Source organism: Oncorhynchus nerka, linkage group LG15, assembly GCF_034236695.1.
Source record: "Oncorhynchus nerka isolate Pitt River linkage group LG15, Oner_Uvic_2.0, whole genome shotgun sequence".
Taxonomy (NCBI): domain Eukaryota; kingdom Metazoa; phylum Chordata; class Actinopteri; order Salmoniformes; family Salmonidae; genus Oncorhynchus; species Oncorhynchus nerka.
In genome coordinates, this window is record NC_088410.1 from 66,019,767 (window position 1) to 66,037,082 (window position 17,316).

Below are 17,316 nucleotides of genomic sequence, written 5' to 3' on the forward strand. Positions count from 1 at the left end.
TCAACCTGCTGTAAGTATGTAAGCCTTTTCTGAGTGGCCCATAGGGGCAGGCAGCTTGATGTACAAGTACATCCCCTGGAGAGGACACTAGGCTGTCGCAGGGCCTTAGCCCCAATCCATCTCCTTAATGCTGAGTGCCAAGCAGAGAGGCATCTGGTCCCATTTTTGGAGTTATCAAACCCCCAACCTTTCAATCTCAGGGTGGCACTCTAACCACATTGCCACTGAATTGGTCCAACCTGCTGTAGATGTGGTTTAACAAAATATTGTTTTATGTTTTGCTATTTATGTTTTGCTCTTTTGTCTTTTTCAGGGTTCACAGGGGCTATCGGGTGTCAGAGGAGATCCTGTGAGTATTCCTCAGCAACGCCAATGGGATCTGTTTATACTGTATCTTGTCTTTATGTGTGTGTTGTTGTATTATGAAGTTTGATGTTTTCTCTGTGGCAGGGTGATCCTGGGGTTACAGGAACACCAGGGACAAAGGGTGACAGGGGCGACAGGGTGAGTACAGCACATCTCTTCATCCTCTGTGAACTATTGTAGGTAATCCCATCTGCTGTGTGTGTGTTGGATGTTCACAAAGCTGTTTCTCTGGTGTTGTTCCAGGGTGAGCCAGGGTCAGCTGTTTCAGGAGGAGGTCTGCCCGGGAGGAAAGGGGAACCAGGGATCCCAGGAATACCAGTGAGAGACACACACACACACACAGTCTGACACGTGTGATGGTAAGTCATATTCTCTTCAGTTTAAATAATTCTGAATGACGATGAATGACGTTCTCTCTGTTACCTAGGGTACCCTAGGGCGTCCAGGGAATGACGGGGCCAAGGGCTTTGTGGGACCTGCAGGGACCCCTGGACAGGATGGTCGCCCAGGGATACCAGGCACCCCCGGCCTCTCCATTAAGGTCAGTTACCCTGGTCAGGTCTGGCCCTTGACACAGTAACTAGTAACAGAACACATGGGGGGGAGAAAGAGATGAGTACCAGCAGAGGGGTACCAGCAGCCTGTAACCTGTATAACCTGTAAGGGCCTTTCGTGGACTACAGGAAATGGAGGAGCGAGCACGCCCCCATCCACATCAATGGGGCTGCTGTAGTGGAGCGGGTCGAGAGCTTCAGGTTCCTCAGTGTTCACATCACTAAGGAATTAACATTGTCCACACACACCCACACAATTGTGAAGAGGGCACGACAGTACCTCTTCCCCTTCAGGAGGCTGAAAAGATTTGGCATGGGCTGTCAGATCCTCAAAAAGTTCTACAGCTGCACCATTGAGAGCATCTTGACTGGCTGCATCACTGCTTAGTAAGTCATCTGCAAGGCACCCAACCGCAAGGCGCTACAGAGGGTGGTGAGTACGGCTCAGTACATCACTGGGTCCGAGCTCCCTGCCATCCAGGACGTCTATACCAGGTGGTGGAAGGCCCAAAAACATTTCTCTACCCACCCAACATTTCTCTCTGCTACCGCACGGCAAGCGGTACCAGTGCACCAAGTCTGGAATCAACAGGACCCTGAACAGTGGTTACCCCCAAGCCATATTAAGGCTGCTGAACAAGACCGCTAAATAGCTAAATACCCAGACTACCTGTATGGACCCTTTTTTGCTCTCTTGTACTGACACTGACACACACTGGACTCTACCCACACACTCACACATGTTTACACTGACAGCCCAACACACACACACTACATACGCTCACACACGCATAACATGTGCACACATGCATACTGATGCCAAACACTCATACACACACACACACTTTCACACTCACCACATACGCTGCTGCTACTCTTTATTATCTATCCTCTTGCCTAGTCACTTTAACCCTACCTATATGTGGGGTGTTAGGTAGCCAAGTGGGTAGCGCGTTGGACTAGTAACTGGAAGGTTGCTAGATCGAATCCCTGAGCTGACAAGGTAAAAATCTGTTGTTCTGCCCCTGAACAAGGCAGTCAACCCACTGTTCCTAGGCTATTGTTGTAAATAAGAATTTGTTCTTAACTGACTTAGTTAAAAACTAAAAATATGTATGTAGTTACCACGCACCATGCACGTTGACAGGTACTCCCTGTATATAGGCATGTTATTGTGTATAGATGGGTTGGTTGTTCAGCAACAAAACTGACGTTTGTGCAACTATGGGGCAAAACAAACTGGGTCAAGGGGTAGGCAACCCTGTTTCTGGAGTGCCTCTGGTACTGTAGGATGTTGTTCCAACTATGCACCACACATGAACAACTGAGCTAATTTATCAGTTCAGTGATTGCCTAAATTCAACACACCTGGTCTTCTAGGTCAGTTAAATCAAAAACATGAAGTACCTGCAGCACTCCAGGACCAGGGTTGCCTACCCCTGGCTTAGATGGTTGACAACATGTAAACTATATTTTGTCTACAATGTTTTTTGAAAACATAAATACATTTGCACAAAAGCACTTGTTGTCTCTCAAATACATCACTACAGTTGTTGGTTAGCTCGCTCGTGAATTTTTGCCATTATAACATTGACATGAAATCAGTCAAAACACCTCAAAACAAGACATGGTATCAAGATCAAAATGAAACTAGATGGAACGAGTCACTTACGATTCCCCACATGGCAGTTTCTTGTCATCGTCAGTTGCTAGCTGGCCATCCAGAATCACAACACGTACAGACTTCTGCCCCATTAAAGCGCTTGCATCGGTTCCCTGATGTTGTCAGCTAATCCATCTATTTATTCCTCATGTCACATTTTTATTTTAACTCTGCATTGTTGGATAAGGAGGCATAATTAAGCATTGCACTGTTAGCGTACACCTATTGTTTACAAAGCATGTGACAAATAACATTTGATTTGATTTGACATGGCCACATTGAGGTGAAAGAGCTGTTACTCGTTTTACAGGCACTAGTGATGCGGGGGTTGACTCATAACCCGCAGTGCCCGCAGTTATATCTGCAAGGGGGATGGGTTTAGGGTCATTAAATATTGTGTTTTGTACTTGGGAACAGGAGTGGAGAAATATATATTTTTTTTCTTCTGCATCTTGAGAACATGCAATGCTCAGTTAGATAGCATCTGTAGAGGTGCTTTATCATAAAAGCTGATAGTATTTCAACCACATAAAGTATGCCAAACTGAAATCTTATCAGAAACATGTTGGGTCGTTTTCACAGCTTTCTTTTCCCTTACAACTGGTCAAACTGATGTAATTGGACATTTTGCGTAGGAAACCTTTCACGTTTTTTTTGGTTGCTTTATTGTATTTTCTCCCAAGTTCCTAAACATCTTAGGAAGCATTTATAAAAATAAAAATAAAAATTATATCGATCTATTAAATTATTCCGTTGGGCAAGGGTTTATTTAGTCTTCTAGGGCAACGTAATGACAGAAGAGAAGCTACATGTTTCTAATTATAGGGCCTCAGATTTCACTTGATCACATAAAGTCAGGCGGTTGCTGATATGGTATTATTAGCAATTGCGGGCGGGTGGGCGGTGAACAAACAGCTGACCTGCGCACCACTAACAGGCACCTTATCAGTTCAAGTTCAATTCAAGTTTCTCCCAAAAACATGCCCCCTTTTCAAAAGTTCTCAGATGGTTCTAACTTGGAATGGTTGAAGTGCTGTGAGGGATGTTCATATATCTTTTACTTCCTCATGTAAAATATATCTTCACCCTAAGAGTAACCCCCCAACAGTATGGTTGTGATACGATAATGTGGGATTACATTTTAAATTTCTAGGTTCTTTTCATTCTCTGCCTTTGAGTATATCTGTCACCATCCTCTTTATGTTTTCATCTTCCACCTGATCATGCCCTTCCATCAGTTTCCTTGACAACCAGCATCTTTAGACTTAGAGAGGCCTTGATGTTTTGTCATAGTGCAGTAGACTGGCATTGTGTGCGTGTTTCTGTGGGTGTGTGTTGGCGCACGTGTGCGTGTCTAGAATTCAAAATGTATTCCTATACTGGGATGTAGAGTCTGCGAAACTACAAAGCTCAATCACTAATCATCTCTCTCTCTCTCTCTCTCTCTCTCTCTCTCTCTCTCTCTATCCCACTCTCTCTTGCTCTCTTCCTCTCCCTCTCTCCTTTCAGGGAGACAAGGGCAGCACCGGAGAGAGGGTGAGTTGTACAGGGCTATCGCTAGCTTGTCTTGTAGATTCATTGCATACATCTCTGGAGGAATGATGGGGCATAATGATTGTGACCTCTCTGTTATCTGTCTCTCTCTGTCTGTGTGTCTGTTTGTCCTGCTGACAGGGACCTCCAGGAGTGGGCAGTGGCTTGGCTGTGAAGGGGGAGAAGGGATCACTGGTAAGCTCGACGTGTGTGTATATGTGCCTACATTTGTATCCTGCAGATCTCTGGGGTGATAATTATACTGTACACATCTATGGTTTGATGTGTTACCATAACTGACTTATTTACCATATCTTGTTGTGTTCAGGGGTCTAATGGAAACCCAGGAGCTCAGGGTCTCAGAGGATCTACAGGACAACAAGGAGCCAAAGGAGACAAGGTTGGTACTGTGTGTGTGCCTGTGTGTGTGCGCCTGTGTGTGTACAGTATATGTGTGTGCACTGAGTGTTTTTTATGTTTCAGGGGGAGAGTGCAGAGGGGTTGCCAGGACTGTCTGGGAAGGCAGGAGAGCCTGGTGATCGGGTAGGATACACATTTACATACAGTGCATTCGGGAAGTATTCAGACCCCTTGACTTTTTCCACATTTTGTTACCGGAAAGGTCCTTTCCCAAACTGTTGCCACAATGTTGGAAGCACAGACTCAACTAGAATGTCACTGTATGCTGTAGCGTTAAGATTTCCCTTCACTGGAGCTAAGGGGCCTTGCCCAAACCCTGAAAATCAGAGCCAGACCATTATTCCGACTCCACCAAACTGTACAGTTGGCACTATGCAGGTAGTGTTCTCCTGGCATCCGCCAAACCCAAACGGACTGCCAGATGGTGAAGTGTGATTCATCACTCCAGAGAATGCTTTTTAAGTGCTCCAGAGTCCAATGGCAGTGAGCCATTCCAGCCGACCCTTTGCATTTCACATGGTGATCTTAGGCTTGTGTGCAGCTGCTCGGTCATGGGAACACATTTCATGAAGCTCCCAACGAACATTTATTGTGCTGATGTTGCTTCCAGAGGCAGTTTGGAACTCGGTAGTGAGTGTTGCAACCGAGGACAGACGATTTTTACGCTCTACGTGCTTCAGCACTTGCCGGTCCCGTTCTGTGAGCTTGTGTGTCCTACCACTTCGCGGCTGAGACGTTGTTGCTTCTAGACGTTTCCACTTCACAATAACAGCACTTACAGTTGACTGGGGCAGCTCTAGCAGGGCAGACATTTGACGAACTGACTTGTTGGAAAGGTGGCATGCTATGACGGTGCCACGTTGAAAGTCACTGAGCTCTTTCTTCAGTAAGGCAATTCTGTGCTCGATTTTATACACCTGTCAGCAGCGGGTGTGACTGAAATAGCCAAATCCACTAATTTGAAAGGGTGTCCACATACTTTTGTACAGTACATACATGCGTACATAAATATATTTTTACTGTAAAATGAAGGACATACTCAAGTCATGTACAACATATTCCAACACGTTTGTGTGTTTTAGGGTCCCCGTGGGCCTGCTGGGAGCATTGGACTCAAGGTTAGACAATGCAAAACATTGAATCAAATAGAATGTATATTTGGGTGGTTGGGTGGGTTTGGGTGGATGGATGACCCTGCTCTCTCTATCTTCTCAGGGGGACCGGGGCCAGCCAGGTGAACCTGGATCACAAGGTGACAGGGTGAGTATGGATACAGCCCCTCTAACCCAGTTAGACTGCTGCTGTTAAACTGGTTTGTCTGCTGTGGGTTGTAACTGACTGTGTTGTCTTTCCAGGGGGAGAGAGGACTTGCTGGCTTGGCAGCGGAGAGGGTGAGTACAGTACCATGCATTTGGTTATGCCTCTTTTCACTGTGACCTTGTTCATGACCATGACGCTAGATATTGTACAGCTACAGTATAGGAGTTTCACATTTGTTTTACGTTTTCATGTGTTCACTAGTATTTATCCTTATCCTTGCTCGCTCACTTTTACTCCTACACTGAACCGAATCCATTTGTATTAGCGTGAAGGTCACAGGTATCGGAAATGCCTGCTGAGGGTTGTCATGCTGTGTGTTGTTCTGACCACAGTGTGGCGCTGTGTGTTTCAGGGGGAGAGTGGACAGCCAGGCTCTACAGGGGCTCCAGGCCTGAGGGTGAGTAACCATGTCTTACTGTACCTCTACATGATTTGAGTCATCTTCACATCGTGACCCACCACTATTGATTGATGTTGTTCAGTTATAGGATTTGATGATGCATGCAGAGTCTTTAAATATTTGTGATATTTTATTACAATGCGTGAGTGTGTGAGTCATGTGTGTGTGTATATGTGAGTAAGTGTGTGTTGACTTGCTCACAGGGTTTGCCTGGCACCAGTGGATTACCAGGAGAGAAGGTGAGGCTAATACTGTCTGACTGACTGATCATTTAAATTGAATCTCCACAAAATAAACATGAGTGAACTATATAATGTAATCAGAACAATGACATCAACTAAACATAGATGAACATCAGATAAAAACACCCTAACCTGTCTGTCTCCAGGGCAGTGAGGGCGCTAAAGGAGAACCTGGCCGGAGTGTGAGTCACCTCATACATGGTTTATTTTGATGCCTCATAATTAGATGGACCGATATGTTTTATTTTTATGGATTTTTATGGAAGAACTTCTCTACATGAATTGAAAAGGCAGAGATCAGTATTGGTCAATGTAATGATATTTCCTCCTTTTGTATATTTCTACACATCCAGGGGCCAGGATTAGGTGGGAAGAAAGGTGAACAGGCAAGTTTCTCACTTTTACTTCCTCATACTTCCCATCTCCATATTAATGGTTGATATGTTGATGTACTGGACACAGTTACAACACATTCTCCATAGACTCATTCTCTCTTCCCCCTCCTCTCTTTCCTCAGGGTGAGCCGGGTCTGCCAGGTCCAGAGGGGCCCAGGGGCCAGAAGGGCGATCCAGCCCAGAAAGGTGAAAAAGTGAGTTGGTACCCACAGGTTACATGATGGTGCGCTGCATGAAACAGGCACTCCATGCCCTTCGGTGGTGTGTGTTTGTGCTCGGCATGTGTGTGTGTACAGGGGATTTAATGATGTTCTCTATGCAAGCGGGTATCAGTGTTTTATGCTGTTCATCTGTCTTTCTGTTACTCACTGTCTCTCATTCTCTAATTTCTCTCCTCTTTCATTCTTCCAGGGTTCCCCAGGTACTGGCTCTCCTGGCCAGGCTGGATCTAAAGGAGAGCAGGGGGATCGGGTGAGTTCAGAGGAAGCTGTGATAATTTATCAGTCTTTATCTAAGCTACAAATCTTCTTGATATACATTTTTTTTCTTTATTGTTTTCTATATTGTAGAATAATAGTGAAGACATCAAAACTATGAAATAAGATATGGAATCATGTAGTAACCAAAAAAGTGTTAAACAAATCAAATATATTTTATATTTGAGATTCTTCAAAGTAGCCACCCGTTGCCTTGATGAAAGCTTTGCACACTCTTGGCATTCTCAACCAGCTTCACCTGGAATGCGTTTCCAACATTCTTGAAGGAGTTCCCACATATGTTGAACACTTGTTGGCTGCTTTTCTGTCACTCTGTGGTCCAGGTCAACCCAAACTATATCAATTGGGTTGAGGTCAGATGATTGTGGATGCCAGGTCATCTGATGCAGCACTTCATCACTGTCCTTGGTCAAATAGCCCTTACACAGCCTGGAGGTGTATTGCGTCATTGTCCTGTTAAGAAACAAATGATAGTCCCACTAAGCGCAACCAGATGGGATGGTGCATCGCTGCAGAATGCCGTGGTAGCCATGCTGGTTAAGTGTGCCTTGAATTCTAAATAAATCACTGACAGTGTCACCAGCAAAGCACCTGCGCACCATCACACCTCCTCCTCCATGCTTCACGGTGGGAACCACACATGTGAAGATCATCCGTTCACCTACTCTGCGTCCCACAAAGACATGGCGGTTGTAACCAAAAATCTCAGATTTGGACTCAGACCAAAGGACAGATTTCCACCAGTCTAATGTCCATTGCTCGTGTTTCTTGGCCCAAGCAAGTCTTGTATTCTTATTGGTGTCCTTTAGTAGTGGTTTCTTTTCAGCAATTTGACCATGAATGCCTGATTTCATGCAGTCTCCTCTGAACAGTTGATGTTGAGATGTGTCTGTTACTTGAACTCTGTGAAGCATTGTTTTGGGCTGCAATTTCTGAGGCTGGTAACTCTAATGAACATATCCTTTGCAGCAGAGGTAACTCTAGGTCTTCCTTTCCTGTGGCAGTCCTCCTGAATGCCAGTTTCATCATAGCGCTTGATGGTTTTTACTGCACTTGTAGAAACTTTCAAAGTTCTTTAAATTTTCTGGATTGACTGACCTTCATGTCTTGAAGTAATAATGGACTGCCGTTTCTCTTTGCTTATTTGAGCTGTTCTTGTCATAATATGGACTTGGTCTTTTACCAAATAGGGCTATCTTCTGTATACCACCCCTACCTTGTCACAACACAACTGATTGGCTTAAAATCATTAAGAAAGAAAGAAATTCCACAAATACATTTTTAACAAGGCACACCTGTTAATTTAAATGCATTCCCGGTGACTACCTTATGAAGGGGTGGTAGGTAGCCTAGTGGTTAGAGTGTTGGGCCAGTATCCGAAAGTTTGCTAGATCGAATCCCCGAGGTAAAAATCTGTCGTTCTGATTTGTTTAACATAGTTTTGATGTCTTCACTGTTATTCTACAATATAGAAAAACCCTTGAATGAGTAGGTGTGTCCCAACTTTTGACTGGTACTGTCTCTGCAGAAAGCCCCCAAAGGTATATTGTAAAACATAGGTATCATTCATTGAGCTTCCCTGTGTAGCTGCTGAAAGATGCTCAGCATGTAGGTCATGTCCTACATACTCAGACTGACAGTCTGTAAACACCTAAAAACATGTTCTTTCCCCTTTAGGGACTCTCTGGCTTAGCTGGAAGACTGGGGATCAAGGTGAGACACTTGCCTTGACTGGCTTTTGTCTTTTTTTATTTGAACTTCTATTTAGTATTTCTGTTGCATCAGTGTTGCTTTCTCATAAAGTAACTTGTACATTCTTGTAAGTAATTCTTAGCTTTCTCATAGTAAAACTACTGTGTCGTGTCCAGCTGATGTGTTCTTATTGGTTTTGTAGGGAGATTCAGGTGAACCAGGAGAGAGAGGGGAGACAGGACGAGCCGGACCCGCAGGAAAGAATGGCATCCCAGGGAAAGAGGTCTGAGACACTACCCATTCGACCCTGGAGCTTTTCACCTCTGCCAAACCCCTGCATGTTATACTATCACGCACCCAATGCAAATCATCCCTGTTTCAATAGTAGTCACTTACTGCGCTAACGACCTGTTATCACTCTAATACTACTACTCTGTTATAACTATACTACTATTATGTTATACCTATTGTATTTTCTCAAACTCTGCTTCTTCACTACTGGGCCCATTACCTTTTTACATCTACACTTTTATTTCTCCAGTTCAATCAACCTAGAGCAGTAGTCACCAACCTTTTCTGAACCAGAATCACTTTCTGAGCCGAAATGCAACCCGAGATCTACCGCTCAGATTTCTTTAAAAACATGACTTCAAAAATGTAAGCCTATGCAACATTAACCAATTAAAAACAGTTCTGCAGTGATGAGGTTCGTGCAGTAGGCTACAGGACCAATATAGTCGTGGCCAAAAGTTTTGAGAATGACACAAATATTAATTTTCACAAAGTCTGCTGCCTCAGTTTGTATGATGGCAATTTGCATATACTCCAGAATGTTATGAATAGTGATCAGATGAATTGCAATTAATTGCAAAGTCCCTCGTTGCCATGCAAATGAACTGAATTTGCACTGCAAAAAAAACATTTGCACTGCATTTCAGCTTTGCCACAAAAGGACCAGCTGACTTCTCCCAACCATCCAGGAACAGTTTGGTGACGAACAATGCCTTTTCCAGCATGATGGAGCACCTTGCCATAAGGCAAAAGTGATAACTAAGTGGCTCGGGAAACAAAACATCGATATTTTGGGTCCATGGCCAGGAAACTCCCAAGAACCTTAATCCCATTGAGAACTTTTGGTCAATCCTCAAGAGGAGGGTGGACAAACAGAAATCCACAAATTCTGACAAACTCCAAGCATTGATTATGCAAGAATGGGCTGCCATCAGTCAGGATGTGGCCCAGAAGTTAATTGACAGCATGCCAGGGCAGATTGCAGAGGTCTGGAAAAAGAAGGGTCAACACTGCAAATATTGACTCTTTGCATCAACTTCATGTAATTTTCAATAAAAGCCCTTGACACCTATGAAATGCTTGTAATTATACTTCAGTATTCCATAGTAACATCTGACGAGAATATCTAAAGACACTGAAGCAGAAAACGTTGTGTAAATTCATATTTGTGTCATTCTCAAAACTTTTGGCCACGACTGTATATTATCACTGCATTTTGGCTACGCTTGAATTGCACTGCCAATGTTGTTCTTCTCAGACCATTTTGACATTATATTTAAAAAATGTAGGTATATGATCACACTGGTAATAGATTGTTTGTTGTATTACTTGTGAGGCACAGCTGAGTGAGTATAATAAATTGCTTTTTTGCTGGACTGATGCCCTGCATCTGAGGGAGGGAACAGCGGTGAGGCTGCCTCTCACCCGACTCACCGTCCCGGCTCTCTCCCTTCCTCCATGAGAAAAGGGACAGACGTTTAGCTCATGGCAATACTTAAGTCAAACTGCATTATTTCTGCTTCATGCACCAATTCATGTTGTTACTCCTATGGCCAGAGAAAGTGAAATATTCCTTGATATAAAAAAAGACACAAGCTGCCAATAATAACAACTTAAACATAGCCATGGGAAGTAGGGATGCTGAGGTTGCTGCAGCAGGCCCTGAAAAGTAAGAATGTAAATTTTTGTATATATATATATATATTTTTTTTTATTCTTACAAAAGTAGTGCACTGGGCCTTTACTAGTCCTGTATTAACGGACCGGTATAGCTGACTGTAGTGCGGGCAAACAAAGTGGTGCACTGGGCCTTTACTAGTCCTGTATTAACGGACCGATATAGCCAACTGTAATGCAGGCAACATTTTTTTTTTGCGTCGAACAAAGTGTTGGCAGTGCTGAATAACAAATGAAACATGAACTTACTCATAAACTCAGCAGCTCTTTGCTGTATTCATTGTGTCTCTCTCTAGTCATGGTTTTAAAAGTTTTCAAATCTGTTCGAGGCTTCTTTTTACAGTCTATAGTGCGAGGAAACTGTACAGACACGGTGATCTGAGCTATCTGATTGGCCAGTGGGAGGCCTATAAGTGCACTTGATTTTCCCTCTGGGCCTGACAAGGGTAGGCCGAAGTTCTACATGAAATGGTTGAAAATGGGAACATTTGCCTTCCTGATGCTAGGGCTGCTGAATCAGGTGCATCTACCACCCACAGTGTGAAACAAATAAAAAACATAGGAACGCAAGGCTTTATCGTTGAGTTTTTCACAGAAATGTTTGGTGATTGACTAGGAATGGGTTGGTGACAATTAAACTATTAGTATGTTATTCAAGACTGTACCACAAAGGGAATGAATGTCATACTGCCATTCCAGTGCAAATAATAACTGTACTAATACAGTGTGTCTAAATCTGACCTCTTTGTTGTGTAAGTGTTGTTATGATATAACGATAACCTAACCAGTCATATAAGGCTTTCTTTCTATCTCTCTCCCCCTCATACCCTGATGACACTAGAGGTACATCACCACTAATGACTATTACTACAACTACTTTTTGGAATAATACCTAAACAATACTACTACTACTAAGTCTATTTCATGTCTACCGCAATCTCTTTTCTATATACAGTGCATTCGGGAATTATTCAAACCCCCTTGACTTTTTTCCCACATTTTGTTACGTTACAACCTTATTCTAAAGTATTGTATTAAATCATTTTTTCCCCTCATCAATCTACACACAATACCTCATAATGTCAAAGCAAAAACTGTTTTTTAGAAATTTGTGCAAATCTATGACAAATAAAAAACAGAAATATCACATTTACCTAAGTATTCAGACCCTTAACTCAGTACTTTGTTGAAGCACCTTTGGCAGCGATTACAGCCTCTAGTCTTCTTGGGTATGACACTACAAGCTTGGCACACCTGTATTTGGGGAGTTTCTCCCATTCTTCTCTGCAGATCCTCTCAAGCTCTGTCAGGTTGGATGGGGAGTGTCGCTGGACAGCTATTTTCAGGTCTCTCCAGAGATGTTCAATCGGGTTCAAGTCTGGGCTCTGGCTGGGCCACTCAAGGACATTCCAATACTTGTCCCAAAGCCACTCCTGCGTTGTCTTGGCTGTGTGTTTAGGGTCGTTGTCCTGTTGGTAGGTGAACCTTTTTTTCTCAGTCTGAGGTCCTGAGCGCTCTTCATCAAGGATTTGCTCAGTTCATCTTTCCCTCAATCCAGACTAGTCTCCCAGTCCCTACCGCTGAAAAACATCCCCACAGCATGATGCTGCCACCACCATGCTTCACCTTAGAGATGGTGCCACGTTTCATCCAGATGTGACGCTTGGCATTCAGGCCAATTAGTTCAATCTTGGTTTCATCAGACCAGAGAATCTTGTTTCTCATGGTCAAAGAGTCCTTCAGGTCCCTTTTGGCAAACTCCAAGCTGTCATGTGCCTTTTACTGAGGGGTGGCTTCTGTCTGGCCACTTTACCATAAAGATAAAAGACAGCCGCACACTCTTGGAGCTCAGATGCAATAATTTAATTACCAACATTTCGACAGCCAAGCTGTCTTCATCAGGGTATAATCACAAACACTGCGGGATGACTCGTTTATGTAGTGGCAAAAGACACAGGTGTCTGTAATCATGGCCAAAAGTGGCCTAATATCATTGGTTAATTATCAAATATTAAAATGGTAGACAAAGAACAGCATACAAACAACAAATGGATAGCATACGATCATAAATTAATTTGACTACACAAGCTTACAAACAATTACAATGGCAAAGTCACAATAATCACAAGAATGGCTTCAGATCAAAGTCTACGTTGAGACCGAAGGGAGCTCTTCTAGATCGCTCTACCATAAAGGCCTGATTGGTGGAGTGCTGCAGAGATGGTTGTCCTTTTGGGAGGTTATCCCATCTCCACAGAGGAACTCAGGAGCTCTGTCAGAGTGACCATCAGGTTCTTGATCACCTCCCTGACCAAGGCCCTGCTCTCCCAATTGCTCAGTTTAGCCGGGTGGCCAGCTCTAGGAAGAGTTTTGGTGGTTCAAAACTTCTTCCGTTTAAGAATGACTGTGTTCTTGGGGACCTTCAAGGTTGCAGACATTTTTTGGTACCCTTCGCCAGATCTGTGTCTTGTCACAATCCTGTCTTGGAGCTCTACAGACAATTCCTTCAACCTCATGACTTGGTTTTTGCTCTGACATGCATTGTCAACTGTAGGACCTTATATAGACAGGTATGTGCCTTTCCAAATCATGTCCAATCAATTGAATTTACCACAGCTGGACTCAAATCAAGTTGGAGAAACATCTCAAGGATGATCAATTGAAAACAGGATGCGCCTGAGCTCAATTTCGAGTGTCTTATCAAAGGGTCTGAATACTTATGTAAATAAAGTATTTCAGTTTTTTTTTTTTTTTTAAGTAATGTGCTAAGGAGTGTTCTAAACTTGTTTTCACGTTGTCATTATGGGGTATTGTGTGTAGATTGATGAGGAAAAATTGTATTTAATCAATTTTATAATACGGCTGTAACGCAACAAAATGTGGAAAAGGCGAAGGGGTCTGAATTCTTACCATTGCCTTATGTGATGTTGTGTGGTTCAGTTTTAAAAGTTTGATGTATTTTGACTGTGTCAGTGTGGTGTTCTCCCCCTATGATTGGACTAAATTATGGATCACTGTGTTTTGCAGGGAGCCAAAGGAGACAAGGGTGACGAAGGCACTCCCGTAAGAAACAATCTCTCCTTCCAGCTCTCTATATATCATTTGTCCTGTGACAAACCATGATATCTCTTTTTCTCTCTCTCTCTCTTTCAATTCAATTCAATTTAAGGTCTTTATTGGCATTGGAAACATATTTTTTTAAGTGAAATAGGTAATAAACAAATGTGAAATAAACAATTAATACATTTACTGTAAACATTTTACTCATAAAAGTTCCAAAGTTCGCTCGCTCTCGCGATCTGTTTCTGTCTCTATCTCTCTGTCTCTCTCTGTCACTCCCTTATTGCCTTATCTGGTTCTATCAGTTCCATTCAAAGTGTTCCATGTTTGAATGCCACTTCTCTCTCTGGCACCCATTCTCTTTATTAATATTGGTGAGTGAGAGATGTGTATTATTGTCACATGATTCAGTCACGCCTCAGACCCTCTGCTCATCTGACAGGGGATTGGTGGAGTCTAGAGACAATAGCAGACAATAGCATAGCATGTATCTGTTTCTATGTCTCCTCACTTCCTCCTTCCCATTTTCCTCTCCTCCATCGGTCTCTCTAATTTTCCGTCTGTTCTCGCTCTCTCCACCAGGGGGAGTCTGGACTCCCAGGGAAGGCAGGGGAGAGAGGACTAAGGGTGAGTAGTCACATGTCTCTGTCACATACATGGTGTAAATGAATGGACAAAGCCATTGATCACATGACACCATTCATTCCAATAGCATATTGAAGCCAAATGAAGTCGGTTAAGATGGCGTCTCAAGGAGACATAACATGCACCGTTTGAGCTACTCCTGGAATGGATGTTGCAGGCTAGCTCAGTGCTGCCGCCTCTCATTGTTGAAGGCCGACCTGTGTACTGCAGGCTGCCATTGGCAACTAAATTATCCTTATATCTTTTTCTGTGTGTGATTTTAAAAGATTTGGTTCAAGGACATATCATTTTTTGTACCATGCATAATTTTCAAAAAATATATAAATGCAACATGCAACAGTTTCAAAGATTTTACTGAGTTACAGTTCATATAAGGAAATCAGTCAATTTAAATAAATACATTTGGCCCTAATCTATGGATTTCACAGGACTGATTTTTTGGTCATAGATACCATTAAAAGGATCTCGTCATGGTATCTCTATGCATTCAAATTGCCATTGATGAAATGCAATTGTGTTCATTGTCCGTAGTTTATGCCTGCCCATACCATAACCTCGCCACCACCATGGGGCACTCTGTTCACAATGTCGACATCAGCAAACTGCTCGCCCACACAATGACATACACGTGGTCTCCGGTTGAGGCCATTTGGACATACTGCCAAGTTCTCTAAAATGACGTTGGAGTTGGCTTATGGTAGAGAAATTAACATTCAATTCTCTGGCAACAGCTCTGGTGGACATTCCTGCAGTCAGCATGCCAATTGCACGCTCTCTTAAAACTTGAGACATCTGTGGCCCTCTTTTCAGAATCGTCTTGCTGTACTGTATATGGTGATTGATCATGACCTACATTAGTGATCAATCAGTGAAATTGCTTATCCATATATTTATAAATTATTATTTCTTTACTTAGATTTGTGTGTATTAGGTATTTGTTGTGAAATTGTTAGATATTGCTGCACTGTCGGAAAAAGAAGCACAAGCATTTCGCCACACTCGCAATAACATCTGCTAAACATGTGTATGTGACCACTACAATTTGATTTGATGAACCATGACCAACATGATATGAAGTGGATGTTGTCAGGACAGATGAAACCCTGATGAAGACCGCTTAGCTGTCGTTGATTAAATGCAGTTTTGCATCTGAGCCATCAGTGTGCAGCTTTTCCTTTCATTTCTAAGATGTTTTTAGGACTACCATGGTAACTAAGCATAATCTGTGTGGGTTTTATCCCCCGTCCTCAGGGCCTTGCGGGTCAGTCTGGACGAGCAGGAGAGAAGGGAGACCTGGGAGACCCTGGAGAGCATGGACGTAATGTGAGACACATGTTTATGTGACAATGTGACACTCCTCTGACAGACTGAGCTGATATACTGTCTGTGTCTTCTGTGTAATAGTTATTGAGAGCATGGAAGACATGTGAGACACATGTTTGTGACGTGACACTTCTGTACACCCATGAATCAGTCAATAATTAATGTGACACTCTTCTGCCAGATTCATCTGATACTCTATATGTGTCAGTATTTGTGTTGGTTACTGTGAGTAATACAGTAGCAGTTGGTGTCTGTCTGTAGTGACAGTTTGTGTGTGTGTGTGGTGTGATGTGTATGGTGTGTCATCCACAGGGCAGCCCAGGACCTATCGGACCAAGAGGAGAGAAAGGAGTTGAGGTCAGAGGTTATGCTGTTTGTTATCTAATCTGATAGAATAGTTCCAATCTGCTCAAAGTAACAAAACTGTATGTTGTTTATGACACAATAGGGAGCTCAAGGCCGCCCAGGACCTCCAGGGAAGGTGGTGAGTCCTGATAAGATTATAACTCTTTAACAATATGTTCATTTAGCAGAGGCTAAATGTGACTTTCAGTCAACAAATATGGCCCTTGTGAGAATCATACCAAAGAAATAGTATTACAAGCACCGTACTAACTGAATGAGCAATCAGAACCACATAGCTACCTACATGTGTCCTCCTCCCAGAGCGCTAAGAACCTTGGCGTGATCCTGGACAACACCCTGTCGTTCTCAACTAACATCAAGGCGGTGGCCCGTTCCTGTAGGTTCATGCTCTACAACATCCGCAGAGTACGACCCTGCCTCACACAGGAAGCGGCGCAGGTCCTAATCCAGGCACTTGTCATCTCCCGTCTGGATTACTGCAACTCGCTGTTGGCTGGGCTCCCTGCCTGTGCCATTAAACCCCTACAACTCATCCAGAACGCCGCAGCCCGTCTGGTGTTCAACCTTCCCAAGTTCTCTCACGTCACCCCGCTCCTCCGCTCTCTCCACTGGCTTCCAGTTGAAGCTCGCATCCGCTACAAGACCATGGTGCTTGCCTACGGAGCTGTGAGGGGAACGGCACCTCAGTACCTCCAGGCTCTGATCAGGCCCTACACCCAAACAAGGGCACTGCGTTCATCCACCTCTGGCCTGCTCGCCTCCCTACCACTGAGGAAGTACAGTTCCCGCTCAGCCCAGTCAAAACTGTTCGCTGCTCTGGCCCCCCAATGGTGGAACAAACTCCCTCCCTCACGACGCCAGGACAGCGGAGT

At 43.5% G+C, this 17,316-nt stretch overlaps 1 protein-coding gene across 1 annotated transcript in view; it reads left to right on the forward strand.

The window, feature by feature from the left end:
* LOC115142319 (collagen alpha-1(VII) chain-like) overlaps nt 1-17,316 on the forward strand; it is an 89,273-nt gene that overhangs the window by 41,612 nt on the left and 30,345 nt on the right. Inside the window, 24 exon segments of the mRNA XM_065001808.1 lie at nt 314-349; nt 451-504; nt 610-684; nt 794-907; nt 4,093-4,119; nt 4,258-4,311; nt 4,445-4,516; nt 4,600-4,659; nt 5,619-5,654; nt 5,752-5,796; nt 5,892-5,927; nt 6,209-6,253; nt 6,460-6,495; nt 6,645-6,680; nt 6,852-6,884; nt 7,016-7,087; nt 7,305-7,364; nt 9,068-9,103; nt 9,285-9,365; nt 14,078-14,113; nt 14,693-14,737; nt 16,007-16,078; nt 16,391-16,435; nt 16,527-16,562. Of these exon segments, the coding sequence (XP_064857880.1) occupies nt 314-349; nt 451-504; nt 610-684; nt 794-907; nt 4,093-4,119; nt 4,258-4,311; nt 4,445-4,516; nt 4,600-4,659; nt 5,619-5,654; nt 5,752-5,796; nt 5,892-5,927; nt 6,209-6,253; nt 6,460-6,495; nt 6,645-6,680; nt 6,852-6,884; nt 7,016-7,087; nt 7,305-7,364; nt 9,068-9,103; nt 9,285-9,365; nt 14,078-14,113; nt 14,693-14,737; nt 16,007-16,078; nt 16,391-16,435; nt 16,527-16,562 (1,242 nt within the window).